At 40.3% G+C, this 24,951-nt stretch overlaps 2 protein-coding genes across 8 annotated transcripts in view; both read right to left on the bottom strand.

Annotated features, from left to right (window-relative positions):
- Positions 1-2,387, bottom strand: part of adam12a (ADAM metallopeptidase domain 12a) — an 80,494-nt gene extending 78,107 nt beyond the window's left edge. The window contains exon 1 of one of the 2 annotated variants that reach the window (XM_082543132.1): positions 2,363-2,387. In XM_082543132.1, coding sequence (XP_082399258.1) covers positions 2,363-2,372 — 10 coding nt within the window. In that variant the 5' untranslated portion in view covers positions 2,373-2,387. Of the gene's footprint in view, positions 1-1,204; positions 1,734-2,362 lie in introns of those variants that run through there. The other variant, XM_082543131.1, reaches the window with a different exon arrangement.
- Positions 2,388-2,619: 232 nt separating this feature from the next.
- Positions 2,620-24,916, bottom strand: cUnh10orf90 (chromosome Un C10orf90 homolog). 6 transcript variants are annotated; one of them, XM_082543133.1, is made up of 12 exons: positions 24,848-24,916; positions 22,509-23,149; positions 21,623-22,390; positions 17,189-17,252; positions 14,894-14,985; positions 11,799-13,020; positions 9,432-9,584; positions 8,982-9,106; positions 8,440-8,611; positions 7,491-7,554; positions 6,431-6,518; positions 2,620-4,681 (listed from the first exon to the last, which is right to left on the bottom strand). In XM_082543133.1, exons 3-12 carry the CDS (start codon positions 22,202-22,204, stop codon positions 4,643-4,645), a joined length of 2,601 nt encoding a protein of 866 aa, XP_082399259.1. In that variant the 5' UTR covers positions 22,205-22,390; positions 22,509-23,149; positions 24,848-24,916; the 3' UTR covers positions 2,620-4,642. The 6 variants fall into 6 exon arrangements, with proteins under 6 accessions (XP_082399259.1, XP_082399260.1, XP_082399261.1 ...); XM_082543134.1 differs by lacking the exon at positions 24,848-24,916 and adding an exon at positions 23,607-24,805 and having other exon boundaries at positions 22,509-23,100; XM_082543135.1 differs by lacking the exon at positions 24,848-24,916 and having other exon boundaries at positions 22,509-22,689; positions 22,969-23,345.
- Between the last annotated feature and the right edge of the window lie 35 nt (positions 24,917-24,951).

The following is a 24,951-nucleotide window of genomic DNA, read 5'->3' as shown; positions in this document are numbered from 1 at the left end:
CCCTCCATCAATTTTCCCCATCAGCCCAAATTACTTAAAAGCTGGTAATATTCTGCCGATACAGACAGTCTCAGACTCTCACAGACCGATCAACTGACAATGATGGTTTTCGATGAGCCCGGCCCCGCGGGAAATGCACATCAAGGCTAACGTCTGACGATGATGAACTGTTGATGAATAAATGAACAACTTCCTTATACTTCAATCCCAGTCTCACACATTTGCCCTTCCTGGTAATTAATTCCCAGGATTCACACAGTGAGTGTCGTGACTGTCAGTGTGTTTAGAAGTTACTGAAATGCAGCTCCTCGACTCACCACAGTTGCAATTTTATTGTGTGTGGCATCCTTGTTGAATCTCACCTAGGGCGTAGAATGCTGGTGACTCAGATGACACGAGCCCAAAGGCTTGCAGTCACAATGCCAGATAAACAAACAAACAAACAAACAAGCACATACTAGTATATAAAAACAACCTGACTTCACATTTGAACATCTCCTCAGTACAGCCCCTTTGTCATGCTGCTGCTGGGAACCCATACATATAATTCAGGCTTCATAAAAGCTTCTCACTTGATTAACGTCAAATCAACTATGGGCTTTTATTTTTAAATTTAACACTAGAGAAACCCTGGAATTGAAAAAGTGAAGTATGCTTAAAGTGCCTTGAAGTATGCTTTTAAAAGCACCAGCAAAACGCCAAAAGTGTTACAACTGATTACTAAAGAGACTTTCAGCACCATCAATTATACAGCAGCTCCTCTTTTTTGCGGTACACAGTGGGTGGACTTGGAACAAAAAATAAAAAAAATCATGTTCTGCTGCTCACACATGGAGAGAATGAGTGTGAACCATGAATTAAGCAAGTTTTTGTACTTGAAGATGTATCCCTGCACCCCAGCATGTGTTACATATCTGTCGGTCTGATGTAGCAACTAACAGCTGCATATATAAAACACGATGTATCCCACGCTGCCAAAAGGGAGACACGAATGAAGAACAGAATGAATCGGGAAAACATATACACAAGAAACACAGTGCATATAGACGGATGCTACAGGGTCATTTAAACTGACAAAAAAAAAAAAAAGCTTTTTCTTCGCGTTTAAAAGAAAACAGGAAAATAATCTGCTACTTTTACGCACGGACTTTCAGTATACCCTCCCTGGTAACATATAGCAAGACCCCTTCTTTCCCCTTCTTACCTTTGACAGATTTTAAGAGCATCCTGTCACACACCGACAAAGTGACAGTTAAAGCCTGAAGTGCTGTCAAAATAACAAACTTCACACTCCAGCTCTCGGGGTTCATGATGCTGAAGCGTGGAGGGGGACTAGCCAACTGTCTTTCACTGCAGCGCAACCATCATACAGTTCCAGTCCAACAACAGCTGATGTGCAAGAGCCTCCCCACAAATGAAACGACTTCCTGAAATGTGATCAAGTATATGACCGGTGCTTTAGGAAATCCCAAAGACAGCTGATTCGAGTCCACTCACTTCGTCCCCATTCAAAGATGTCCAAGTGCGAAGCCGCTCGCGCGTAAGTAAAAACTGTGGAGAGCGATGAAAATATTGACAAAGGCACGAGCCGCTGCTGTCTCTCAGTCGCCCCACTGGAATGACATCAATTCCACAGCAATTACTGGCGAGGAGTGTTGTCTTATGAGTAGCGACCATGTGCTTCAATGATGCGCTCCGCGAGGTCCTAAAGCCACCGCCAGGGCACACAAATGGCAACCAGGCTGTCAAGTTAGACGCAAAAAACAAGCAATTTCCGGTCCCATTTTTCAACAAGAAGGCAACAGTTCCATGGAGAATAAATAAATAATTTAGGGCAAAATCGATTCTTTTGATGGAAAAAATTTACTGGATTTATATCCTCAAGTTTCATTTAAAGCCATCCTTTTGAACACAGTGTGTTCCAAAAGCTACAGCAAAAACCTGCATGAATCCAATTTAACCAATTTTGTATGCATTTGTTAAAGCATAAGTCTGGCAAGTGCACAGGCTGAGAGATATTATAAGGTTTTATTTTGAAGTTCTTAATTATCGTGAATCATCGGCCCCCATCTCACCCTAGCATCCTCTTGTGTCACCCCAACCCCCTGCATCTTCTCTGTACTCTTCCTGTTTTCCTCCTACCTGGCAGCTCCAATATCCTTTGCCCAGTTTATCCACAATCCATCCCCCGCACATGTCCAAACCATCTCAGCCATGCTTCTAACTTTGTCTCCAAACCGTTCAACTTGAGGTGTCCCAATACTCATTTTTAGTCTTGTCAGTTCTGGTCACTCCCAACCTATTGGGACTATTATCTTTCTGTCGCAAATCGCCCCTGACACTGGTCCCCACCCACTCCTACCTGCCTGCATTCTCTTCTTCACCTCTCTTGCCCACCGTTCGTTGCTGTAGACGTAGACACCCTTTTATTCTGAAGGTAAACCAGGTTATTTCATTCCTCTTTCCTGGTATTCCTTGATCAACTTCACCCAGGGAGCTTAACAGACCAGCACACACTAAGGCCACATTTGACTATAGCCTCCCTGGGAAGGTGTTATAAGGTAAATCAATTACTTGTTACTCAGCCAGAAAAAAAAAAAACAGACTCACTCGTGCGCATGCCACAAAAAAGTGGTTTTACTTCATCACATTTAAATTTTAAAATGCCAGAAAGCCATCTGATAGACCCAAAGCGCTCTGCTCAATTATGCTTTTCGCGATGTGCACTCTGCAGTGCGCCGCATCGGGTTGTTTAGCATTTCAGGTAGGGCTCCAGCATGCTTCCAGCGTTAAGGCTTAAGGTAAAGTCACTGCGCCGTATCCACTTGTTATCTTAACGCAGTGTGAAAGCATACACCCTCACACAGAAACCTCTCAAAACTCTGCCTCCAAGATGAAACATGGAAATAAATGAATACTGAGGAGCACTCTGCTTGCTTTTTAAGAACCAAGGGGTGCTTGCAGAGCAGGGCTCTCTGTTGGTGCTAGAACAGATGATTAATGAACGTCCTTCCATCTTACCTATGCAACAATGAGAAAACGATTTTGGGAGAAACAAAATGGAAAAGAATTTCACTTCCCAAAGCACATTTACAAAAGTTGAAACACAAAAGTTGTTCAGATATAAAACACATAAATGTAGAATCAAATAAGAGTCAGTTGATGTGTGAATAATTTCATAACGGCTATTTTTATATGCACACACTCAGTTGCAAGGGTAAAATAAGGTAATCTTTGACTAAGGCCTCATGCATGCGATCAATTATCTTCTTTAAAGAACATCCATGGTACACAAGTGTCCTTCTAGTCTCAAATTATTATCATTGTGCACCATGAATGGTGTTATTAACGCACTCCCACTGTCCAAATACACCCACACATGCAATTGCACAGACATGAAAATAGGTTTATAAAAATAGTAGCAACCATCTGTTTTCTCTACACACCAATGAAAATTACAATGGATGAAACGACTGGACTACGGAGGAGCACAAACCTAAAGACAAATGAGGAAAAATGACAATTGAGAGTAATGAGAAGGTCTTCTGCTCTGTTGTCTGTTGTTCTAAAAATAAATATTGACACATTGCTTTACCCAGAATCATCACGTTGTTGTGCAACACCCCTCGCTCACTGCATATTCATTCTGGATCAAAACACACAAATTTGAATATGCAACAGCGAGGCTTGGTCCATCATGAGACAATGACAGAGACAAAGGCTCCATTCAGTTGAACTGTCCATTAACAGGGGGGGGGCTTCCACTGTAACGAGGTCACATTCCTCCATCTGGCATCGAATGGTGGCAGAGCTCACTTCACATTTCTTTCAGCATTGGATGTTAAATGAAGACGACGGATAAAGACTGTCCCGGATTGGACTGTGAAGCATAATGGATGATTTTGTCTTACATTGCTGCTTCACATCACATGGTATCATGTGAAAGTGACTGTCAGAAGACGCCACTGCTACAGTGAGACGCTTGTTCTGCATCCAATTACATGGAGTAGTCTCAAAACAAAGGCAGCTTGCAATCAAGTGCAAACAAGACAACAAACTGCATAAACAGAAGTTAATCGAAACCATATCGGCGAGGCTGATGTTTGATTAAAACCACAACAGACTGTCCAGACATGATTTCATACTTTCGACCTTCAACAACCTTTATTTGAAATTGCATACCACAAGGGTGGCTAGGACAACCACGTGACAGAGCATAGAAAGGTCATTTAAACAGCAGGCACTGCTGATTTGAAGATGTTTCTAGAATCCATAAGGACCGTGTCCGAGTGTGTTCACTGCTCGCTTTTCAAGCAGTTTTAAGCAAGCACAGAAAGACATCCTTACCAGATTTGCATAGAAGAGCAAAAGAATGAACAAATATGTAATTGGATTTATCTGTGATAAGGTCACATAGTGAGATATGCTGATTTTGCTTACTACATATTGTTTGATCAGGAAGTGCAATAAATTTGCATTAAGGTTAAATGTCTTTTTTTTAACTTTGTATGAGAATATATGTTTTTAATCCACATAAGAAGACAGGTTCTAGAAAAATAATAAACTAAACTGACAAAGGGCAAAGTTCACTGTCTCAGTCTTTTATGCCTTTCTCTACATCTTCATCCATGTGTTCAGTTGTTTAGTTGTTGCTCCTTTGAAGAAGTTGATCCAGCAGTTTCTGTAACAAGAAAACACACAAGTGGCTGACGCATATCACAAAATAAAGGCTATATACAGACAACAAATCTGGTCCATACAAAAGTCTCCTAGCATGCTCCTTAATTTTCAGAGGTCATGTGCAGAAACAGGACCGATTCCTGGTACATGGCACCCTCTCACCCAAACTGTTAAGCTTTCCAGCTCCTTTTTCAAGACCCGCTGGATCTTCTGGCATCATAGCCCTTCTTCCCTGCATTATCTGCCACAGCAGCAGTGTGGGAGGAGCAGCTGTGTGTGGGCACCCACTCTGTCTGCAGGCTCGGCTGAATGGTGGCACTGCGCTGTGGATTTCTCTGCCACTAAAGGGCCTTTTGTTTCATGAGGAACACGGGCTCATACACTCAGCACAATGAGACTGTTCACAGTCTCTCTTCATAATGAGAGGCAGGGTGTGGGGTGCAGGGTGAGAAAGAGAGACTACAGTTCCTCTAAATCAAACTCACTTCTATAGAAGGTCAGAATTATTGACTATAAAATGGCAAAAAAGGAATGCTCGCTAGCAATCGCTAAACATGACAAATATGCCTCTGAAGTGCGTTTTTTAAGATCGGGTTTTCTCACGGAACCTTTTGCAGGCGTGCAAGAAAATAGAAAAGTTAGGCAGCATCTCCCTCTAGTGGAAAATAAGTGTAAAGGAAAGTTTAAGTAATCATGCAATGGCGTAAAAAGTCAGTCTATTGTAGGTCTCGCTGTAAACAATCAGAGCAGACATTTAATTATGTAAAGAATTTTTTACATTGCTACATGCTTGAAGCTAGTGCTCTAAAAACTGTATAAAATTGAAAGGTAAACCATTTAAAAGTAGATATTTCTCCCTATAGCTGGATTTTTATTGCAACACTGAATATTTGGTGGATCATGCAATAACTAAAGTGTAATTTTCTACTTCAAAACAAACCAAAACATTGTCCAGACCTCCAAAAGCAAATGACAAACCTTATCAGTAACTGTGGGTCTTTTTATCTGTTATAATTTGATATTAGGGCCCCACAATGTGATATGCCCCCTGATATTTGCATCAAAAAAGTCCTTTAAACTCAGCCTCGTGCGACCCACTCAAATCCATTTTTTTCAGCTAATTATAATGGATTACGTGCCCACTTTACTGCATTATTTTCAACAGCGGCATCGTTCTGAAGAGAGACAAGGGTGCATTATTAACATAGAAACCCTTAAGTGTTTGTCATTACTGCAAAAATGTTTCACTCTTTCCAAGGTTTAATTGAGCTGTAAGGGAAAGGTGTGTTATTACTTGCTCAATTGCCTGTGGGTCATACATGCTATTAATGTTCTGTTCAGTGTCTCGGGCAGATAACTACCAGACAGGAGTTATTTGCTTTATTCTCCATGTTCAATGATTTGATGACGTAAGTTCTACCTAAATATGTGTTTGTAACAACGTCTGGTGCTGATATTTAATGAGATGACAACTAGAATTAGATGGTTTAAACTCATGTTAGGTGGAGTTGTCTCATTAACTGATCATCTTTTATTTGCCTATTGTTGTTATCCACAAACTTTAAAATGTACTGTTTTACAAAAAAGCAGAAAAAAGTAAAGCAAGTTGTTATTTTTTGGTTAAGATGTCAAATTACATTTATTCTCTTGCGTTCCTGAACAGAAATCAAGTCACTTTGATTTTTAAAAATTTTTTTTAATTGATAGATTCATTTGTGATTGTTTTGTGAAAAATAGGTAGAGGATTTACCTTTTTGTAAAGCTCAGCTCGATATCTGTTGTTCAAACTGACCTCCCTCCTTTCTTCTTCTTTTTGTCTCTTGAGATCTGCAGGTGTCCTGTACAAAAATAAAAATGGTGTTTTAGATCTGGAATCTGCGGTTCTCAAAAAAAAAAAAAACCTAAAACATTTATTAGGAACTATATTACTGTGCAAAAGTCTTGAGCCACCCCTTATTTCGTCATTATTTGGTAGAAAAATCGGAAATTTTATTGAAGATTTACACAAACATGTGCCACATTGGCAGCACAATAGCATAGTGGTTAGCACTCTGGGTTTGAATCCAACATCTGTCCAGAACTTTTCTGCGTGGAGTTTAAATGTGTCCCTGTGGGGGGGGGGGGGGGTCACACTTATATGCGGGTATTCTGGCTTCCCACAGTCCAAATATACAGTTAGTGGGGTAAGGTTAATTGTGATTCTAAACTGGTCAAAGGTGCGAATGGTTGTCTGTTGCTCTGTTTTGACCCTGCCACAGACTGCCAACCTGCCCAGGTAGGCCTTTACTGTATTAGCAATGTGTTTAAGATCATTGTCATCCTGAAAATGAAGCTGTTTCTAATGAGACGCTTTACAGATGGTATTGGTTTTTTGGATCAAAATTTAGTGGGATGACATAATTTGACAAGATTCCCAACCTAAAAGCACTGCCTGCAAGCCAGAGCCTCCACAGGCTTTTAGTAACAAAGTGCTTCAAGACACAATTCAAAATTGGTTGGCTAAGTTGGCTCTTATGTGTCGACACTGGTTTATTCCTCGAAGGTATACCTTGAAGCTTCAGTGATTCATAGGTCACTGTTAAGTGGCTCAGCAGAAATATATATACATATATAAATGAAAAAGGGGTGGTGCAAAAACATCTGCTCAGTATTTATGTATATAACTATGTCAGCTTGTTAATTTTTTGTGAGTTTGCCAGGAAAATAAGACAAAGCCTAAGGAAAAAATGCTCAAAATGCAGGAGTGATACAAGCCTAAAAAGTAAAAGCATCTGATAGTGAGCCAAAGTAAAAACATAGATGGCGCTCACAGCTTGGATCTGGGCTGCATGTCTTTCCTAGAAAATGCTCTTTCTCTGTGAGTGAAAAGGTTACCTAGAAACACACACACACAAGGGCAAAGCATTGCAGTCAGTCTTTCTTTTACACAAGTTGGAATAGACAAAACACTTCCTTTTTGTTTGAACATAAAAAATGTCACATTGAATTTGAACATATAAGATTATCTTTTTTTAAAAAAGTATGTAACCTTCTCTTTTTGTTTCTTAAGGCACTTTGCACCATCACATTTGCACCTGTCAAATTCTGCAGGGCATTTGTAATTACACCACTGATCATTTTGATTTCTCAGCTGGTATTTTGACATTGGTGCACCTTTCTGTTGTAGCCTGTAGAGGGCAGAGAGAGCCATAAAATCTCTGCTAAGTCTTTAAAACCATTTATTTAACATCTTACTTCAGGTTGCTTTTATTATATTTAGTCAAAGTTTCACCAGGTGTGCCACTTTCTGTTTCCAAAATCTTTAACTACATTCAAAAGAAAAGAAAATGTAATAAAGTGTATCAGGGTGATTTACTTTAGGATATCAGTCTGTTATGTAATCCATAAGATGCATGAAGCTACTTTAACATTTTATCTATGTTATTAAACGTACTTATCCAGGTTTTTCATTTCATAATTTCAATTAAATAATTCCTGAAGAAGCTACTGCAAAATCTTAATGTAATATTTGCTGGTTGTTGTTGATTGTAGTGGATTTGGAAATATTTGTAGATATTATTATTAACTTTAATTAGAAAAGAAATATTTTCACGAATTCAGAAAAACAGCACTGACTGACAAACACCCCTTTGCCCCCCTTTTTTGTCTAAATCTGTATCCGTGTATGATTAGTCGTGTGGCAAAAAGCCACTGCAGCTGCACAGAAACAATGGACAGTACACTGGAGACAAGAAGTGAGGCTGGCTGCTAGTGCATTACCGTTCAGAGAGGTAGACCCAGTGCTGAGAGCTCTCCTCTGCCTGGGTGCCTTCTCCAACTGTGGGCCTACTGAATTTGACAGTTTCCTTCTCTCCTGTGCCTTTCGCTCCAGCTCTCGCACTCTACCTTGGGAACGACTAATGAAGTCTGGTCTAGACCTCTGCAACGCGTCCTGCCAAAACCACAAATAGATTGCTCTTCTTGAGAAAACATTTAAGCACAACCCTTGTTTCAAACTCCCCGTGCACCTGAGCATACACGGTGAGGCATGTCATGGAAAAAAAAAACCCTAAAGCCAGTATAAATATGTCATTCTTTTTTGTTGATATTGAATTGTATTACAGTGGTTTCTTTATATTGTTTTTGGAACCTTTATAAGAAAACACTGGCTAGTTTTGCCTTGTGAGTTCTGTAAACCTAAAACAAAAACTCTTAGGAGAGGGAAGTTACTCTGGCTGGTTACACTGTGGCTCTGGACTTTTCATTTAGAAAATGAAATCAATTTCTCAAAATTGTTTTATTAGCACAGAAAATAAACTCACCTGAAGAGAAACAGCTTCAGATGACTGTTCAGCATCTAGACTCAGTGGAACAAATTCAGCATGAGGCCGGTTGAGGCGTCGGCTGTGATTAGGATGCTGCTTTGCACGCTCTCCCTCATCTGTCACTATCAAGACAGAGGAAATCAACTACTTTGGGTTTTCATGTACACATGGCTTAGCTTCACATGCCTGACTGCAATGCACAGTTCCTCAGGAGCCCCCTGGGTCTCCATGACATATTAATTACTGGAATGAACCAGGTTGGCATAGTATGTATAAGTCAAGGAATTTTACCATATTAGTATTGATAAAATTAAGGATGTATAGGTGTGGGGGGAAAATGTTGAACCACCAATAGTTTTACTTTATTGTAATGAAGATAAATGCTTTATACAGTGAGTATTATGAGTATATATATATATAATTAGAGGAAGAGAGAAGTAATAATACCAGAATTTCCCTGGGGTGATGCAGTGGAATCCGTTTCAGAATCGCCACTTGGTTTTTTCTCCTTACTAAGTTGTCTTTGGAGTTTGATATTTGCTATGATCGCAGCCGCATTCAGGGCAGTCACTTCCTCTGGAGACTGTTGGGAGTGGGGATCTGAAATCCAAAAGGGCTTTGATGTAACTGAAGAGTGAGTAAAACATTGACAGTGGCTGTTTCGGAGCTATCATTCCTGTATAATATCCTGCCTCATTTGGTGGTTGACTGTAACAAACGTTGAATTTAAATGATGTTGCCTAGGGCCTTGTAATTAATTGATGACACTCTTAATGAATGTGATTAAAGAATAATTAATAATTTCACACAGAGAAAAGACATCATGAATCAAGAAACACAGTTGCTCAGCAGAAGACTCCCTGATCTTCTTACTTATTCACCTGGATATTCAGATTTTCCAAAAGATAGCTTCAGCTGAGTCTTTTAACAACTGCACACTGTGAAGACTTAACTTGAAATTTTGAGATTTTTGGAAAATACACTTATTTGCTTTTTTACCAAGAATATTTTTTGGATCTAATATAATGCTACAGGCAGAAAGGAATTAGAATCAGTGTGAGGACAAAGCTTTTGGCTCGTATAGATTACTTGTAACAACTTTAGCTTCATTATTCAAAACTTTAGTGGCAATATTTATCTAGTAGTAGTATCCATCTCTCTGTGTGCATACAGCACTGTGTAAAAGTATTGACCCACCAATCATTTCTTTATCTTTTTCTTCTGAGAAGCCAGAGTTTTCTTGTAATCTTTTTAAAGTGGCCTTGCACAATAGTTCTTTCAAATGTTTTTCTTTTGACATTGACTGCTCTTCACTCACTTTCAGTCCAGTCCTTGTGGGTTTTTTTTTGCTTTTTTGTTTGTTTGTTAAGTCACTTAAAATTGATCTATTAATCATTCAAGGATTAAAAAATACACATAACTCAATGGATAAACCAGTGTTGTGTCTACACATAACAGACAACTTAGCAAAGAATTAATTTTGAATAGGATCTTTAGGCAATTTGTCACTGGCAGGCAGCCTGTCAAAAACACAGTATTTCTCCTTTGTTTGCTGAAGCTATGAAAAATGACAATGATAACACAGTTTGACTGGCATAAAATATTATTTTTTGCAACAACAAGATATTCCTGAAGTGCTGCTACCCTAAAACGTACTGCATTACTTTTAAGTATGTGTAATTACGTTTTTGAATAACGACTCCTGACACTGATCACAACAAAGAGGGGAAATACTTCAACAAACATGCACAAACATTGGACCCACAGCATGCAATTAATTTGCATGAATGTAATTTATTTATTGCTGCTTAGCAATGGTGGTTACTTGGAGCCAGTGAGATCCCAACGAGAATCGATAAGAAAATTAATAAGGAATCGCATTGATAAGTGATATCAATAATGGAATCAGAATCCCTAAATTCTTATGGATTCCCATCTCTAATCTTGACAGGTAACAGAACAAAATGCGGCCAATATCCAAAGAAGATCTTTGAATGCCCTTCAAGAAGCCTTGCAGAAAACTCTTCCAGAAGACCACTTAAAGAAATGACAAGAAAGCTTGTCTGAGAGAGTTCAGGCTGTGCTGAAGAATAAAAGTAGTCATACGACATATTGGCTTTCAGGCTTGTTACAATTTTACAGACTCTCTTGGCATAAGACTATTGCACAAAACTGTAAATATGACAGAAGGTGAGAAAATGCATGTTAGATCTATTTTAAAGTAAGCAGAAAACTTTTAAGACTTATTTTGGGCACCCAGATGGCCCGATCACAACCTGATTAGCGCAAAGAAACACATACAAATAGAACTGCTGCATTGCAGGGCTTTAACGCCAAACCAGATTCTAACACATTCTAATACCTCATTTTCACCATGTTTAGCAGCTTGTGATTTCCCTTCCTTCCCTGTGCTGCCAGTGAAAAGGGGGCAGGAATAGATTATGCATGCAAAGGCCTGCGTGGGAAAATGAAAAAAAGGTGAAAATGAGAATGCATATCTAGGTGCTGATGGGCACCTTTGCGTCTAGCTGATGTTGCTCGACACAGGCGAAGACATCTTCCGTGAGTGACAATTGGGCTCGTGTCAGCAGATCAAGAAGTAATATCATTGCAATCTAATAATGCCTATAAAACATCAAAAGTGAAAGACTGTATCAAACCTAGGCGGGTGTGTAATAACTTCAAGCTAGAACACACAAATGGCACAAAGGAAGTGCATATTTAGACATTGCCATCCTTTGAAAATGGAGATCAGAGACTGAGGGAGTATGTGTGCTGACAAGAAGGCTCCCAAAGTGGGACAGAGAAACCTACCCGGGGCCTTGATGAGAGTCAGACTGGAGGACTCTGCCTGCAAAGTGCTTCTTGGTAGAGGCAATCTTTCTTTTTCACCGGCCTTTGACTTGAGTGTCTCTGCCACAAGCTGACCTGGTCTTTTCACTGCTTTTCCAGGACTGATGAAACTATTGTCCGAGTTCAAAGGGTTGACATCAGTTTCTTTTGGAAGTCCAGCGCTCCATTTCCTGGCAGATGGTTGTGTCAAATTCTCCTTGCTTGTCTCAGTGTGTCCAATCACATTGCCATACCAGCTCAGTGGTCTGTGCAGCCTCCCCGATCGCTGTCCAACAGGCTTTGGAGAAATCTCTGAGGATGTGGGTGCTGCTACACCAGGAGGGTTGTTTAGGAAAAGGCTCAGTGTGGATCTGTGCCGCGAGCCATTTTTCTCTGGATCTGAAGTATATGTATTTGGTGCTGCAGAGTTTGGGATAAAATTCAGATGACGATAAGAAGGTTGTTCATTATTTTGTGAATGATTTTCCTGACTCCATGTGTTGTTGCCCATATATGTTCCCTCACTATAGCTGTGTCTATACTCTGGGTGTTTGGCCCTCAGTCTGCCTGGACTGTAGCTTTCTCTGTGTTCTGTCACTTTGATGATGGTGGCCTTCCTTCTGTGGACCACTGTGTCCAGACCATTGCTTCCCGGTGGTGTCCGTGCTGTGTTTGTGTTTGATACAGGACTTGAAATCACCCTTTTCTCTGTTACTTTGACTATAGTGGCTTTCCGTTGCACTGTTAAATGCCTGGAGTTTGGGTCCATGGGCTGGTGGTCCAAGCTGTTGCGTGGAGAAGGAGACTCACGTGACTGGGAAGAGTGGTTGCTGGTATCAGAGCCAGGTAGACTAGCTGTTCTGCTCACTTTTCTGGAGGAGATGGTGATGGAGGAGAAGCCAGGTTTGTTTTGAGGGATGAAGATTCCCACAGCGGAGTTTGTCTGTATGTCTGAAGGTTGCGGACTATAGCCTGTTGCAGAAGTTGTGCGATTCAGCAGAGGATGCCTGAGGGCCTCTGTGCTGGCTGTTTTCATCAAAAGGGATTTCCTATTAGGGTCTGAGTTGGTCCCTGTGGGGAGCTCAATGGTCTTACTGCCTCCAGGGAAAGCTGACACCCTGTTGGTATTCCAGCCCCTTCTCAGAGCTTGCCAGCCGACAGGTCTGTCCCCTTCATTAGCAGGAAAGCTAGGCTTTTCTGGCACCTACAGCGTGTGGACAAATGAGATTTTATGTGATAACATTTTTTAATTATATATGAAAACCCAGTCCTACCCTACTGTTGTTGATGATGTCTTATGGTTAATGATTTGTCATACATCAACACATTAAAACACGTGCTTCACATTCATCTACATTCAGTCTGTGCTGCTGCTTTTAAGTGGCATATGGAGAAAATGAAACATAACTTGGCATAAAATATTGACAACATGACATCTTTCTAATATTACATTTCAACAACAGGTCAACTGTCTTGTCTTTCTTCAGGGCTTTGCTGTTTGTTCTTTAGTCAGATGACTCTCCCCATGCTTGACACACTAAATGCCCCAGTGGCAATGGAAGCAGCAGCAGGCAAAGCCAGCACACAGCGTGACTTATCCCTCACAGAATAACAATGAGACTCTATCCTCAACAGGCGAAAAGCAAAGATTCTGGTCCTTAGGCTGGAGCATTCTGATGGTGTTTATGGAGCATGGAGAAACACTGATATGTCCCTCTTTTAAATGATAAGACATATCTCCCTCGTTTATCAAAGGTGCATAAACCATAAAGGAGTTTAGCCATTTCAGTTTTCTTTTAAGGAAGTCCACACCACTGCTTTGACCATGATTTTGTGCTGTGTTTGTAAAGACTACCTGTTAAACTGTGTTAACCTTGGTTTCCTTATGACATTACTGTGCCTTCTCTCTTCTGTAGTATGTGCTTTTGTCCTCTGTGTTCTTTCCCTTCCTGTATTTTCTGCAGGTTTAACTGAATCCACAGCTTCATGTTCCTGATTTGTTGTTATGGGCCTAAACAACCTGCTGACTGTTTCTACCTATATTGTTTGTTGTATCTTTGGATTTCATTTTTTTCTTTGCTTCCCCCTCACTCTAACTAGTCACAGCAGATGACACCTTCCCAGAGTCTGGTTTAGCAATAACTTGTGGCTTCAGCAGCCAGAAATTTCTGCTGAAAGGAAGTTTTTATTTCTCCTCACTGTTGGCAAGTGGTTTCTCATAGGGGTTTGTTGTGCCACAGGATTATTATCTACAATGTTGGGGAGTTTTTACCTGATTTGAAGTGACTATAGCGATTGCACTCTATGGCTGAATTTTAAGGAAAAACAAAACAATTTGCCAGAAAGAAAAAGCATCTAGCACAACTTTATAGATCCATAGAACAAAGAGATCACTTCATGACATTCATTCTTAACTTTGTCTTGATCAAGTCAGATACTATTTGTAGACTGCAACCATTTCTCTCTCTCTCTTTCTCTCTCCTTCCACTGTTCCATTTATTTGTCTGTTTTTAAGCTCTAGTTCAATAAATTAGCTTTAGAAATCCTTTAAGGGATTAATTCTATAATCTAGTTTCTCCTGCCATTAGAAAAAAATGTTATTTATGTAAAAATGTTATTTCTCTTATATGTCAGGCCTAGTACAGTCTTGCAAGAGATCTTGCGAGAGATACTTCCTGGTTAAATAAAGGTTAAAAAACAACAACAACAATATCTATCTATCTATCTATCTATCTATCTATCTATCTATCTATCTATCTCTCTCTCTCTCTCTCTCTCTCTCTCTCTATATATATATATATATATATATATATATATATATATATATATATACACACACACACATTGCTGTTTGTATATAGCCAATCCTGGTTAGAAATGGGAGATTCTGGTTTAAGCAAAAGAGCAAATGTGAGCATGATAACAACAACAACAAAACTTCATTATATAAAAAGAAATACCTTGCATCTCCAGCCATAAATGGGCCCAATAATAACAATCATCATCATATCCTTCCTTTGTAAAACTGTCTCCTAACCTATGTGGTACTTTATATTTCAAAACCTGCTATCAGTTACCTGTTTAATAACAGGAGCGCCTTGATCAGGTGTCTGCCACGTCTTCACACCCAGAGCAGTGGCAGCGACGTGACTTCTCTCCACCTCTGCATCTGTGTATCAAGGCAAAACAAATGATCCACTGTCACAGTCTCTGCAACACATACTCTCACGTCCTAACTCGCCCGCACTCTCTCTCTCTTTCTCTGTCTTTGCCACACACAAACATGCAAGTCATCCATTCCTGTGACTGTAGAGCAATGTTGACACTGTCAATAATTGACACTGGCACAGCAAAGTGAATTTAGCACCACCCCAGAGTCACTTGTCTCCTTACCCAGGAGACACAGCAACTTGACTGGTCTGCCTCTCAGCCCTGACTGCCACCCTGACTGCGTTTCCACCTGCTACTGTTACCATGGTAACATGCTCTCACTTTGGGATAACCCTTGTGCGTGTAATCTGTATTGGGTTTCTTCTTTTTTTTTCCGTTTGAGGGAGAAAATGAGAGCGCAGGTGAAAATTGCAGAGCTTTGCAAACAAGACCTAAAGACAAATGTCTTCCGACTTCCTAAAGGACTTTGGCCCTTCTAACGCCTCCTTTCACCTGCTTTAATCATAACATAGCTTTTTTCTGTCTGTAGAAAGCCCCCACCCCAACACCCTGAAAAGCTTCTCTCATTACCTCTACTAGCTGAGCTCAAATTGCCATTTCCCTGAATCAACAGCTGACCTTAATATCCCAGAGGAAAATAAAGAAGCAAGGCCATATGGCAAATACCCATCTGGAGTTCCCGCCCTCCCAATTTATTCATCATCCTCATGAGTTTTATCGAAAAAGTAAGTGTGAGCAGGGTGAAAATTAACCACCCTGTCCAAACACGAAGGCCCTTGAAGCACACAATCCAATTTTTATTATCATTTGCTCATTAACACCAGACCATTTCAAGTTTGTTAAATGTGACTTTTATGGAGGCAGAGGGCACTAAATGTCTGCAATGAGACCTCAGCTCTGATTAAAACTATTTCTGCTTGTTCTGTTGTCAGCAACAACCAGAAAGAGAGAGAGAAAATAACGAGAAATACATTTTCTAGTTCCGGCGCAACTGAGTTGATTCTTATTGGAATAACTGCGATTTAAAATTCATTTGGTTTCAGGTGTGAAATTGTGTACTTAAATCCACTGGCGGCTGAGCAAAAGTGACTAGCAATAAAACAAATTTGGATGCAGACCTTCATAGAGATAGTTGTTTCCTGTTTCAACTCACTGGTGGTGATTGATGTTGAGTTCAGCCATTGTGTGCACCTGACTATTTATTATTTTGTTCAACTGAACTATATTTACGGATTATTTAATTGAGAGGTAATTATTATTGTTTTCAGAAAACCTTGGGAAAAGCCATGTGTTAAATGCAGTTTTTCTAGAAAAAGTATGTGTTGCACAGAAATTATAACTAAACGGTAAATAACAGCTGGATTGTGAAAAGGCAGTCTAACCTATATCAAAGACTATTTGAAAATGGTTAATAATAAAAAATACAAAATGTCATGCCACCTTAATCGGCACAGCTTAATTAGGCCTTTATAAGATATTAATGAGGTTTACTTATCTTTGAAAATATGCTGTCTATCGAAGTCATGAATGGATTACTTTGATTTCTGAGCCTGAGCCCTGTCAGGATAATCTATGTATAAACAAGAACAAGGCTGAAAGATCAAACCTCAGATCAAATCCAGATGGAGCTAGATGTCATGCTCAAAGATTAACACGGCCACTTTTCCAGTCAGTCAGCATCTCTCAGTCTTATCTTTCTGCCCTTTCGTTTCCATGCCAGCCCCTACCTCTTTTTCATCAGCTTTTCAGGCCTAATAGTGCCCATTTCCTTTGCCTGCAATACTGCCAGAACACCGTGGCACAACAGTCACGATCAGTTGTTCTTGAAATTGATGTCGTTTAAAGTGATCATCCAGCCAGTCGGTGTGGAACATTTGAAAAAGGACAGGGGCAACACTGCTGCAAGGAGCTGATTACAGGCAAGTAAACTGTGTGGCAAGTCAGCCCTGAAATAAGCTCTTGTTCTCCTCCTAGCTAACCCAGCCCCTATAGTTACCCTATGACCATATTTATTATGCCATTAATTACGTTTCTTGGTGACAGACAAATAGCCTACTCTTTACATTTTTTAAATCTTTTATTTTATGTATGGTTTTCAGTTATAACACTTGCATAATGTATAGATTTGCATAACTGAATTTTGTTTTACTACACTCAGCTGAAAGCCCATCTGTTATACAAGTGGCAAATTGCATACGTACTCTGTGCCTTAGGTGTTGCTTGATTCTTCTGAAATGTTGGAGTGATGGGTTGTTTCAGTTTCAGCTGGAAAAAGAAAGAGTGTGGCAGAGAAATTACAAAACACTACTATTACATTAGTAATAACCGTCTTGGACAGTGGTTCTCAAACTTTTTACATCATTCCCCACATGGCACGAAGAAATATTTTCAGCCCCATCTAAACAAAACAATGACAGAAAAGCCTAGCAGCAACTTTATTTAGATAATAAACTCATTCCCAATGAATCCTTCAGTATTTTTTGTTTTAAACCAACAACTTTCATTTCAAACAACTATTTGTAACTTTTGTCATTAGACTGCTTCATTAGTTTGCACCAGTTCTGCAAAAATGGAACAAGTTAAACAGAATGTGAAAATTGCCAACATGGAAAAATAAAGTTCAGTTTTAGTCTTATAAAAAAAGTAATCCAGAAAAGTGTGAACTTGAGATGAAAAATATATAATTTAGTGAGAGTTTAATACTATTCACTCTTAGTGGCTGCAGCGAGCCTGTTTTTGACTGCAGAGCTGTGGCGGGGCGTGGTCTGTGCTGCGGCTGCGGGGAAGCGGACGCACCTGAGCGGCATCCCCAATCACGCCTCGCCGGCTTTAAACAGAATGAACTAGGTCCTGTTGTTGTTGATGTGTGTAGGATGTACCTGAAAAGCTACAATAAAGAAGTGTACTGAAAAGTGCGAACATTGGTCGGGTCTCAAGTGACCCAGTCCTGGGTATCGGCACCACTGTAAATGACATGCATGCATGACAGACCCGACCACATGCACGCACTTTTTAGTACACTTCTTTATTGCAGCTGGCGACTTACACATGCAGCTGCAGCTTTTCAGCGGATCCGCATATTAGTAACATAACTGCCGCAAATTTCTCTGTTCTGCCATAAAAGTGATTCCGATGCTAAACATTAGTTCCGCATGACCTTTCTGCCAGGTAACTTGCCCCCCCCACCTTTAAGAACTCTGTGCCCCACCAGTGGGCCGCACCACACACTTTGAGAACCACTGGTCTAGGAGTACAGATTTTTTTTTTCGGTCAGTGTTTGATACATTCAAAAGAGTGGGAAAAGGCAAAGCCCCATTTTTGAAGTGTTTTGGCTGCTAGCATCTTAGCTTTTCCAAAAGAGATGTTATGTCAGGTGGATTTTAATCTGTCTGCACTTTGATAGGGTAGTTCAGTTCAGTTTGATTTATATCACAACAGCAGTCCCCTCAAGGTACTTTATATTGTAAGGAAAAGACCCTACAATAGTAGAGAGAAAATCCCTGGTTGGGGGGCAATGGGAGGAAGATGAAAAGAAAGCCAGAGATTAATATTAACCAGTGTTGGGACTAACGCGTTATTAAGTAACGCGTTACAGTAACTACGTTATTATTGTGGTAACGAGCACGGTAACTAGTTATTATGCCAAAATCAGGAACGCGTTAGTCGTTACTGGGATTTAGATAGGGTCGTTACTCGTTACTTCGTGTGGTGGCATCGCGGAGCTTCCACAGATTCAGTAACATTAGCAAGTGGTGGAGGCAGCAGGTGGATGAAGGAAAAGGGACGCAGAAGGAAAAGAGACCCGAGGCGGCCGCCGGTCCAAGTGTGAACTGAACTTCAGGTAAGAAGTTATGACCTGCAGTCTGTCTGGGTCAGATATGAACCAAGTTTAGGTGGAGTTTATTTTCGTTATTCTGACTTTTTCCGTACTGCGTGCTAGCTAGCATGACGGAGTTTCTATACAGCTGGGTGGGTGCTATGAAGTTAATGATGTTGAACTTTATTTTGTTCATAAGTTATCAGAGTTGCCAACCGTCCCGTCTGGTATTCAGAGAAAATATTACGCGTTTCTTATTGAGGTGAAAAGGAACAGTTTGTCCCGTAATTCAGCTACAATGAAAAAGACACAAAGCTGGAGTTACTCTGTGTCTTTGCTGCACAGCTGCCTCTTCTTCTCTCATTCTCCCCCCTCCCTCTCCTGTTTCTACTTCAATCATAAAACTGATCAATGATCAGCTGATCGGCTCTCTTGTTTGTTTATCGCTCACTTTGCGCCGAAAGAGGAAACCAGCGGATGTCGCGCTAAACAACAGCAGCACGTTTAAGCTTGATCAGCTGTTGTTAGAATTTATTTAATATTAATTTCTACTATCAGCTGATGTTTGCTGGAGCCACAGCTGCAAAAAAGCTGCTGGTCATGATATGGTTTGGTTATGTGGTGAGAGGGAAACATGAAGATGAAACCAGGAGATGTCCTTACTGGATCATCAGAGCTGAACAGGTGATGGAGAAACAGGTTTACCTTTTAGGTGACATGAATGAGTTGAACGGAAGTTATGAACTGTTTCTGAGAGACTAATAACACCAGGATCCTTTTTTAGGTAGCTGACAGCTGGTAACTGTGCAGGTGCGGATCTAGCAAAGTGTTGCCAGGGGGCCAGGTAGGGCATTAACAGGGAAAGGGGGGCACAAAGAAATACTTTACTTTCTTATTCTCATTTAAAATGTCTAGCTTTTAAAAAATAATTATCTGAATCTTACAACAAACGATTGATAGATTGATGCATATATACCATCAGAACAGTGTACATCACTGTCACAACAGTGTTTATTTTCATTCAAAGGCTTTATGATTTTTCCTATAATGATGGGCCGGTCTCTAGTCAAAATGCCCGGGACGATTTATTTGTCCCAGTCCAGCCCTGTAAGCAGCTCATCTGCAGTCTGGTGTTACCTACATCTTCCTATTCAGAAGGCAGAATTTCCGAGTTCCGAGTACAATCGAAAGCACCACGACTGCAGTTTTTGTGTTGGATGTAAAAGGCGCACATGACACTGTGACGTAGGCTAGAATCATGGCAGCAGTCAATGACGGTCCAGGCGTGGGATTTCTCTCGTGGAAATATGCACATTATCTTTTCCTTTCTATTGATAGGTGGCACAGTGCACCTGTGGCAAGTAAGCAAGCTAGAAGACTGGCAAAGTTATGGAAGCAACACATTAACAAGAGAATTCTGAGTAAAACCAAAGTTACTTTCCCTAGTAACTAGTTACTTTGAAAGTAACGAGTAACTTGAAGTAACTGAGTTACTTTTGAGAGAAGTAACTAGTAATGTAACTAAGTTACTATTTTAAAGTAACTTACCCAACACTGATATTAACTAACAATTTAAGTGAGGTGTCACTAACAAGGAAGACCTGCTCTAAAGCACACCCACCTTTATTGTCCTTCTGGATGCTAATGGTGGCCAAAATGTTCAAAATGTGCATCATGTTATATTTAGTAAGATTTCAAACTAATAAACGACACCATAAGCTCAACGGGAATATATTTACTGGGAAGATGATCAAAAAAACGGTCTGTTTTCCCCATAAACTTCCCAGATTTATTCTCATTAGCAAAAGATTTGCTTCCAGTGGCCATTAGAAAGGATCCATGTTTAAAGCACTTCCAAAGTTGCTTATGTTTTCAGTCAAAGAGGCTATGTCTATTTTTGTATACTGACTAAGACCTGCATGGTAAATACGATGCTATCACAGCAGCCAACTTCTAGCTAACAGGTTTTCTCAGAAAGACTGAAAAGGGAAAAGGTATAGCTAGTCCATGTCTGTCCGACAATATCAGGTTAGCTGATTCCTCTGGTTTTCAGTCTAACTGGCACCAAAGTTAGTCAACCAACAGCCATGAGAGTATCTATTTTCTTAAATAAAGCACATCTCCCTTAAAGTTTTAAGTTTTAACCACAATCATTCAGAGCTTTTTTTTTTTTTTTTTTTTTTTAGAGTGGAAACAACTGAAAATATAAACAACCTCATTTTGATCAGTCAGGAGTCTAGGAATCTGCTTAATGCATCAGTTCAGTCAGATCTCTACAGCACACCAACTTATCAATTCAAAGCCATATTATCAGATTACTGATGCTCCTATTAAATTATTTCTGTACATTGACTTGCTTCTCTCTTTGGGCACAGAGCACATAGCTCCAAATGAGTCGTAAACCTTTTGAGAATGCACTGAGTTCCTGCAGAGTAAGCTGTTTTCAAAGGATGCCAGAGCGCTGCCTTCTTCCTGGGTAACAGAGACTTGACTACAAATGGCTCTCTGTGGCACTCTGTGTGTTTTACTCTACAGTGCCTGCCACAAAGCAGCGTCACTTTCATGAGCATACACAACACTAACATGCAAAAGTCCCACAATTCAAAATGTTGCCAAAGCCAAATCCAAGCTAAATCTTTGCCAGTGCTTGTTTTAGAATTGTGTTACTCTAACTGGTTTTCCAGAAAGGTGCAGAGTGCAACTGCTCAAATTCTCTGCATTCTTCAGTCCTCACTAATTTAACTGCAGATAAAAGAATTTCATAAAATATTCTATTGCCAAATGTTTTTTTTTTTGTACCAGGTGTTATGTGTCTTACATGGCCGGGAGCATGGTCCAAAAATTGGTTTTGGTTGCAAGTGTCTGCAACCATCATCACTCTTCTTTGGATTGGCAGCCATCCAATTTTGACTGGAGAAAGATAACTAAGTTCGGCTTGTTCCTTTTCTGGAGCCTGCATGATATGGGCTCTCTCCCAGCTTCCTCTGCGCTCCGGAGGTGAAAAAACCCCAGTCTGGAGGGACTCCTGGCTGCCCAGCGAGCTGTCACATAGGCTTGAACTCTCACATGAAGATGAGACCCTGCTGAAAGAGGGAAAACCCGTGTGTCTCCAAGCACGTCCAGTTGGCTCTTTGTTCAGAACAGGCATGGATGTTGTTCGGTCATTGAACCCTCGAGCCTGATTATGAGCTGGGGCTTTAAGTTTGCTCTGCATAGCCTGCAGGTGCTCTAGCCAGCTGTCCAGCTGGCCACCTTCAATGGCGCTCTGGGGCCGCGGTGCACGTGGTGGATGAGAAACAGCGGGCCCTTCTGACATCAAGCTCTCCCAGTAGGACTCATCTCCTGATCTCCTCCAACCTGGAGTCCTCCTTAGGTGGGCAGCTGGCCTACGGAGAGTCATCCCTCTGGAGCTTAGGTTACCACTCACAGCTCTCAAGTTTCAGCTCCCCAACAAAAGCCGTTTACTGTGGAGGTATTAATGAGAAACTCCCGGCTCAAGCCAACTTCTTGACAAGAGTCATCCTAGAAATGCACTGCAAGGAATCACCAGTTACAGTAATGATCAAGGTCATCTTTGTCACAGTTCCTGTTTTGAGAACATATGAGAACAATGTTCAGAATTAGAGTTTCAGATATATTATTTTAGGTTATAAGACTCACAACAGTTATTATCAATTTCATTCCATGATGGTGGTGTTACTCACCAGTCAATGATGTACAGTCCTTTTTCACTTGAATCCAGTTCTTCTCACTCTTTAGTGTTTAGGAAGTAAACACTGCCTTTGTTGATATAAAGTAGGTGCTAGCGGGTACTGTCTCCAGCCAAGCAGCAAGTAGCAGTATAAGGGAATGTTTGGAGGACAAAAGAGTTACTGAGCACAAGGGCTCAACATCCAATACACAGAGGAAGATGGGAAGAGACAGAGGGAGAGGCGGGCCGAAAAACAAACACTTGTTGATGTGATGCCTGACGTAACAAGAGCTCCATTTAAACAAAGTTAACATTCATCTTGAAGGGATTAAACCATCTGATTTTAGGTTACAGCAAGCCAAATACAGTATTCAATATTTTAAAAGGCAAACTTCCTGACATTCAAGAGTCCTTTCAAATGATAGAACATCACTAATGAGCAGATTATCCATGTTAATCCACGACTCACTTACTGCTTTGGCAAATCCTCTTTGTTCAGTTCCCCCTGTTTCGTCTCTTCCCTGTGATCTCGTGGTTGGTGGCTGATGATGAGGCATTGCTATCCTCAAGCTTCTAGCCAAGCCATGTGACTTTAGCAAGACTGTCTTAAAATGGCCCAGTGTTTCTTGGGTAAGTAACTGTGACCCACATGATCTCACGCAATGCACAAGAGAAGAATATTTACAAGTTGGGAAAACTTGCTGGGAGAAAGATTTTGCTTCAGATTTTATTCAGGGGCATGTTTAATCTTTAAACACAGATCTGCAAAGATGCAACTTCTTCCAACAACAAAAAACAGAAAAAGAAAAGAAAACTGGCACCCGCTTTGACATTTAATGAATTTCACTGTTCTCGGTGGATTACCAGTCCCTACATGGCTTTCAAAACAACTCAGTATCACTGGGTGGAATTACATTTTCCAAATGTATAAAAAAAAAGACAAAGATAAGACAGAGATGTCATGTCTATCATTTGCAATGGCCTGCTTTGAGGGAACGTTTTTAAGCTGAGAAGCCGCATGTAGAATGAAAATGCAATGATTTGAAGCAATTTGCATAATTTTGTCTGCTCAGCCTGGGAGATAACACGAAAACAAATGGAAAAACTCAACTGAGTAAAAGACAGAATTTGACCAGATAGACGAAAGGCAACTTTTTTCATAGGCGAAGAAGTCTGAAAGCGGCAGCCCCCTCTGCTGGCACGACTTTAATATGACAACCTGAAGAGGAGGGAGAAAGCAAAGGGGATGGAGAAAAGTGTTTGTGGGATAGTGAACCGTGGGAGGGTCATCATAAGTTGGGAGACTTGTGCATCTAAGAGTAGGATGCATCAGTTGTGCAGAAAAGATAAATAAAGCTGAGCAGATTCGAGCGTGTGAAGCAGACGCATCACTTCTGTATCATCTGTTTAGCACCCTCAGCTTTAACCTCCTAGGACCTGGCGTCCACATATGGGGACGTCACATTTTGGGTTATTTACACCAAAATACTGAATTTTGCTCTACAAGGGCCTGGTATCCACTTATGAGGACATTATACTGCTACTGTTCTATCACAATTTTAAATGAATATCCTCATATGTGGCTCTTATTTTTTATTAATAACAAAAATAAGGTAAAAATAAATAAATAAATCTGGTAATTCTTTGTTTTTACATTCATCGGGCCCCAATGTGACCAAATATCAAAGACAAATTAAAAATGCATGCAGTGGAAGAGTTCGGGTCTTAGGAGGTTAAGAGGCCACTTCTATTGCTTAATTCGGCGCAGTGCTACTCAGAAATCTCACGGTCGCCTTTAGCATTAAGCGCAAACAAGGAAGGAAACCAACGCTGACCGCATGTATTTTAAACCTGCGGTCGAGTCAATCAGATGAATATAGTGTGTGTATTTGTGAACGTGTTTTACCTCAACACCATGCACTCTAAGGTCAAAATAAAAATAAAAAAGTCTCCCAATGCTACAGTCAACTATTAAACGTTAGGACTGCAGCATGTTTAATTTGTGCGTTTATTCTATTATTTTCAGTGACTCTCTAAAGCACATGAAGCACTTATTTAAACCTGACACAAATGGATGTTACTATCACTATTAGTGATATTATTATTAAGTTTAGTCTTCTGTAGTTATCATCGCATTTATTAATTCAGTCCCCTGTTGGTAAAGTTGATTTTCTTATAACATTTGCATATAGTAGTCTTCAGATGGCTTTTTATAATGTTGCATTATACAATTAGCAAATTTTTTATATTAACATAAACGTTGTAGCCACGTAATGTGGATATTGAAACAAAATAACAAAAAATAAATTAACATCAACCTTGAATTATAACTACTTTATGATATAATAATACCTCTACGCCCTTGCAGATTAACCTGCAATCGTCTAATCATTCATGCAGCTCAGTAGTCATGTAGCAGCGTCCGTCACAGCACGACCAGCGCCGCGAGTTTCACA

The sequence above is a fragment of the Aulonocara stuartgranti genome (genome assembly GCF_965226115.1).
Source record: "Aulonocara stuartgranti genome assembly, chromosome: 8".
Lineage (NCBI taxonomy): Eukaryota > Metazoa > Chordata > Actinopteri > Cichliformes > Cichlidae > Aulonocara > Aulonocara stuartgranti.
This window is presented reverse-complemented; position numbering and strand designations above follow the sequence as displayed.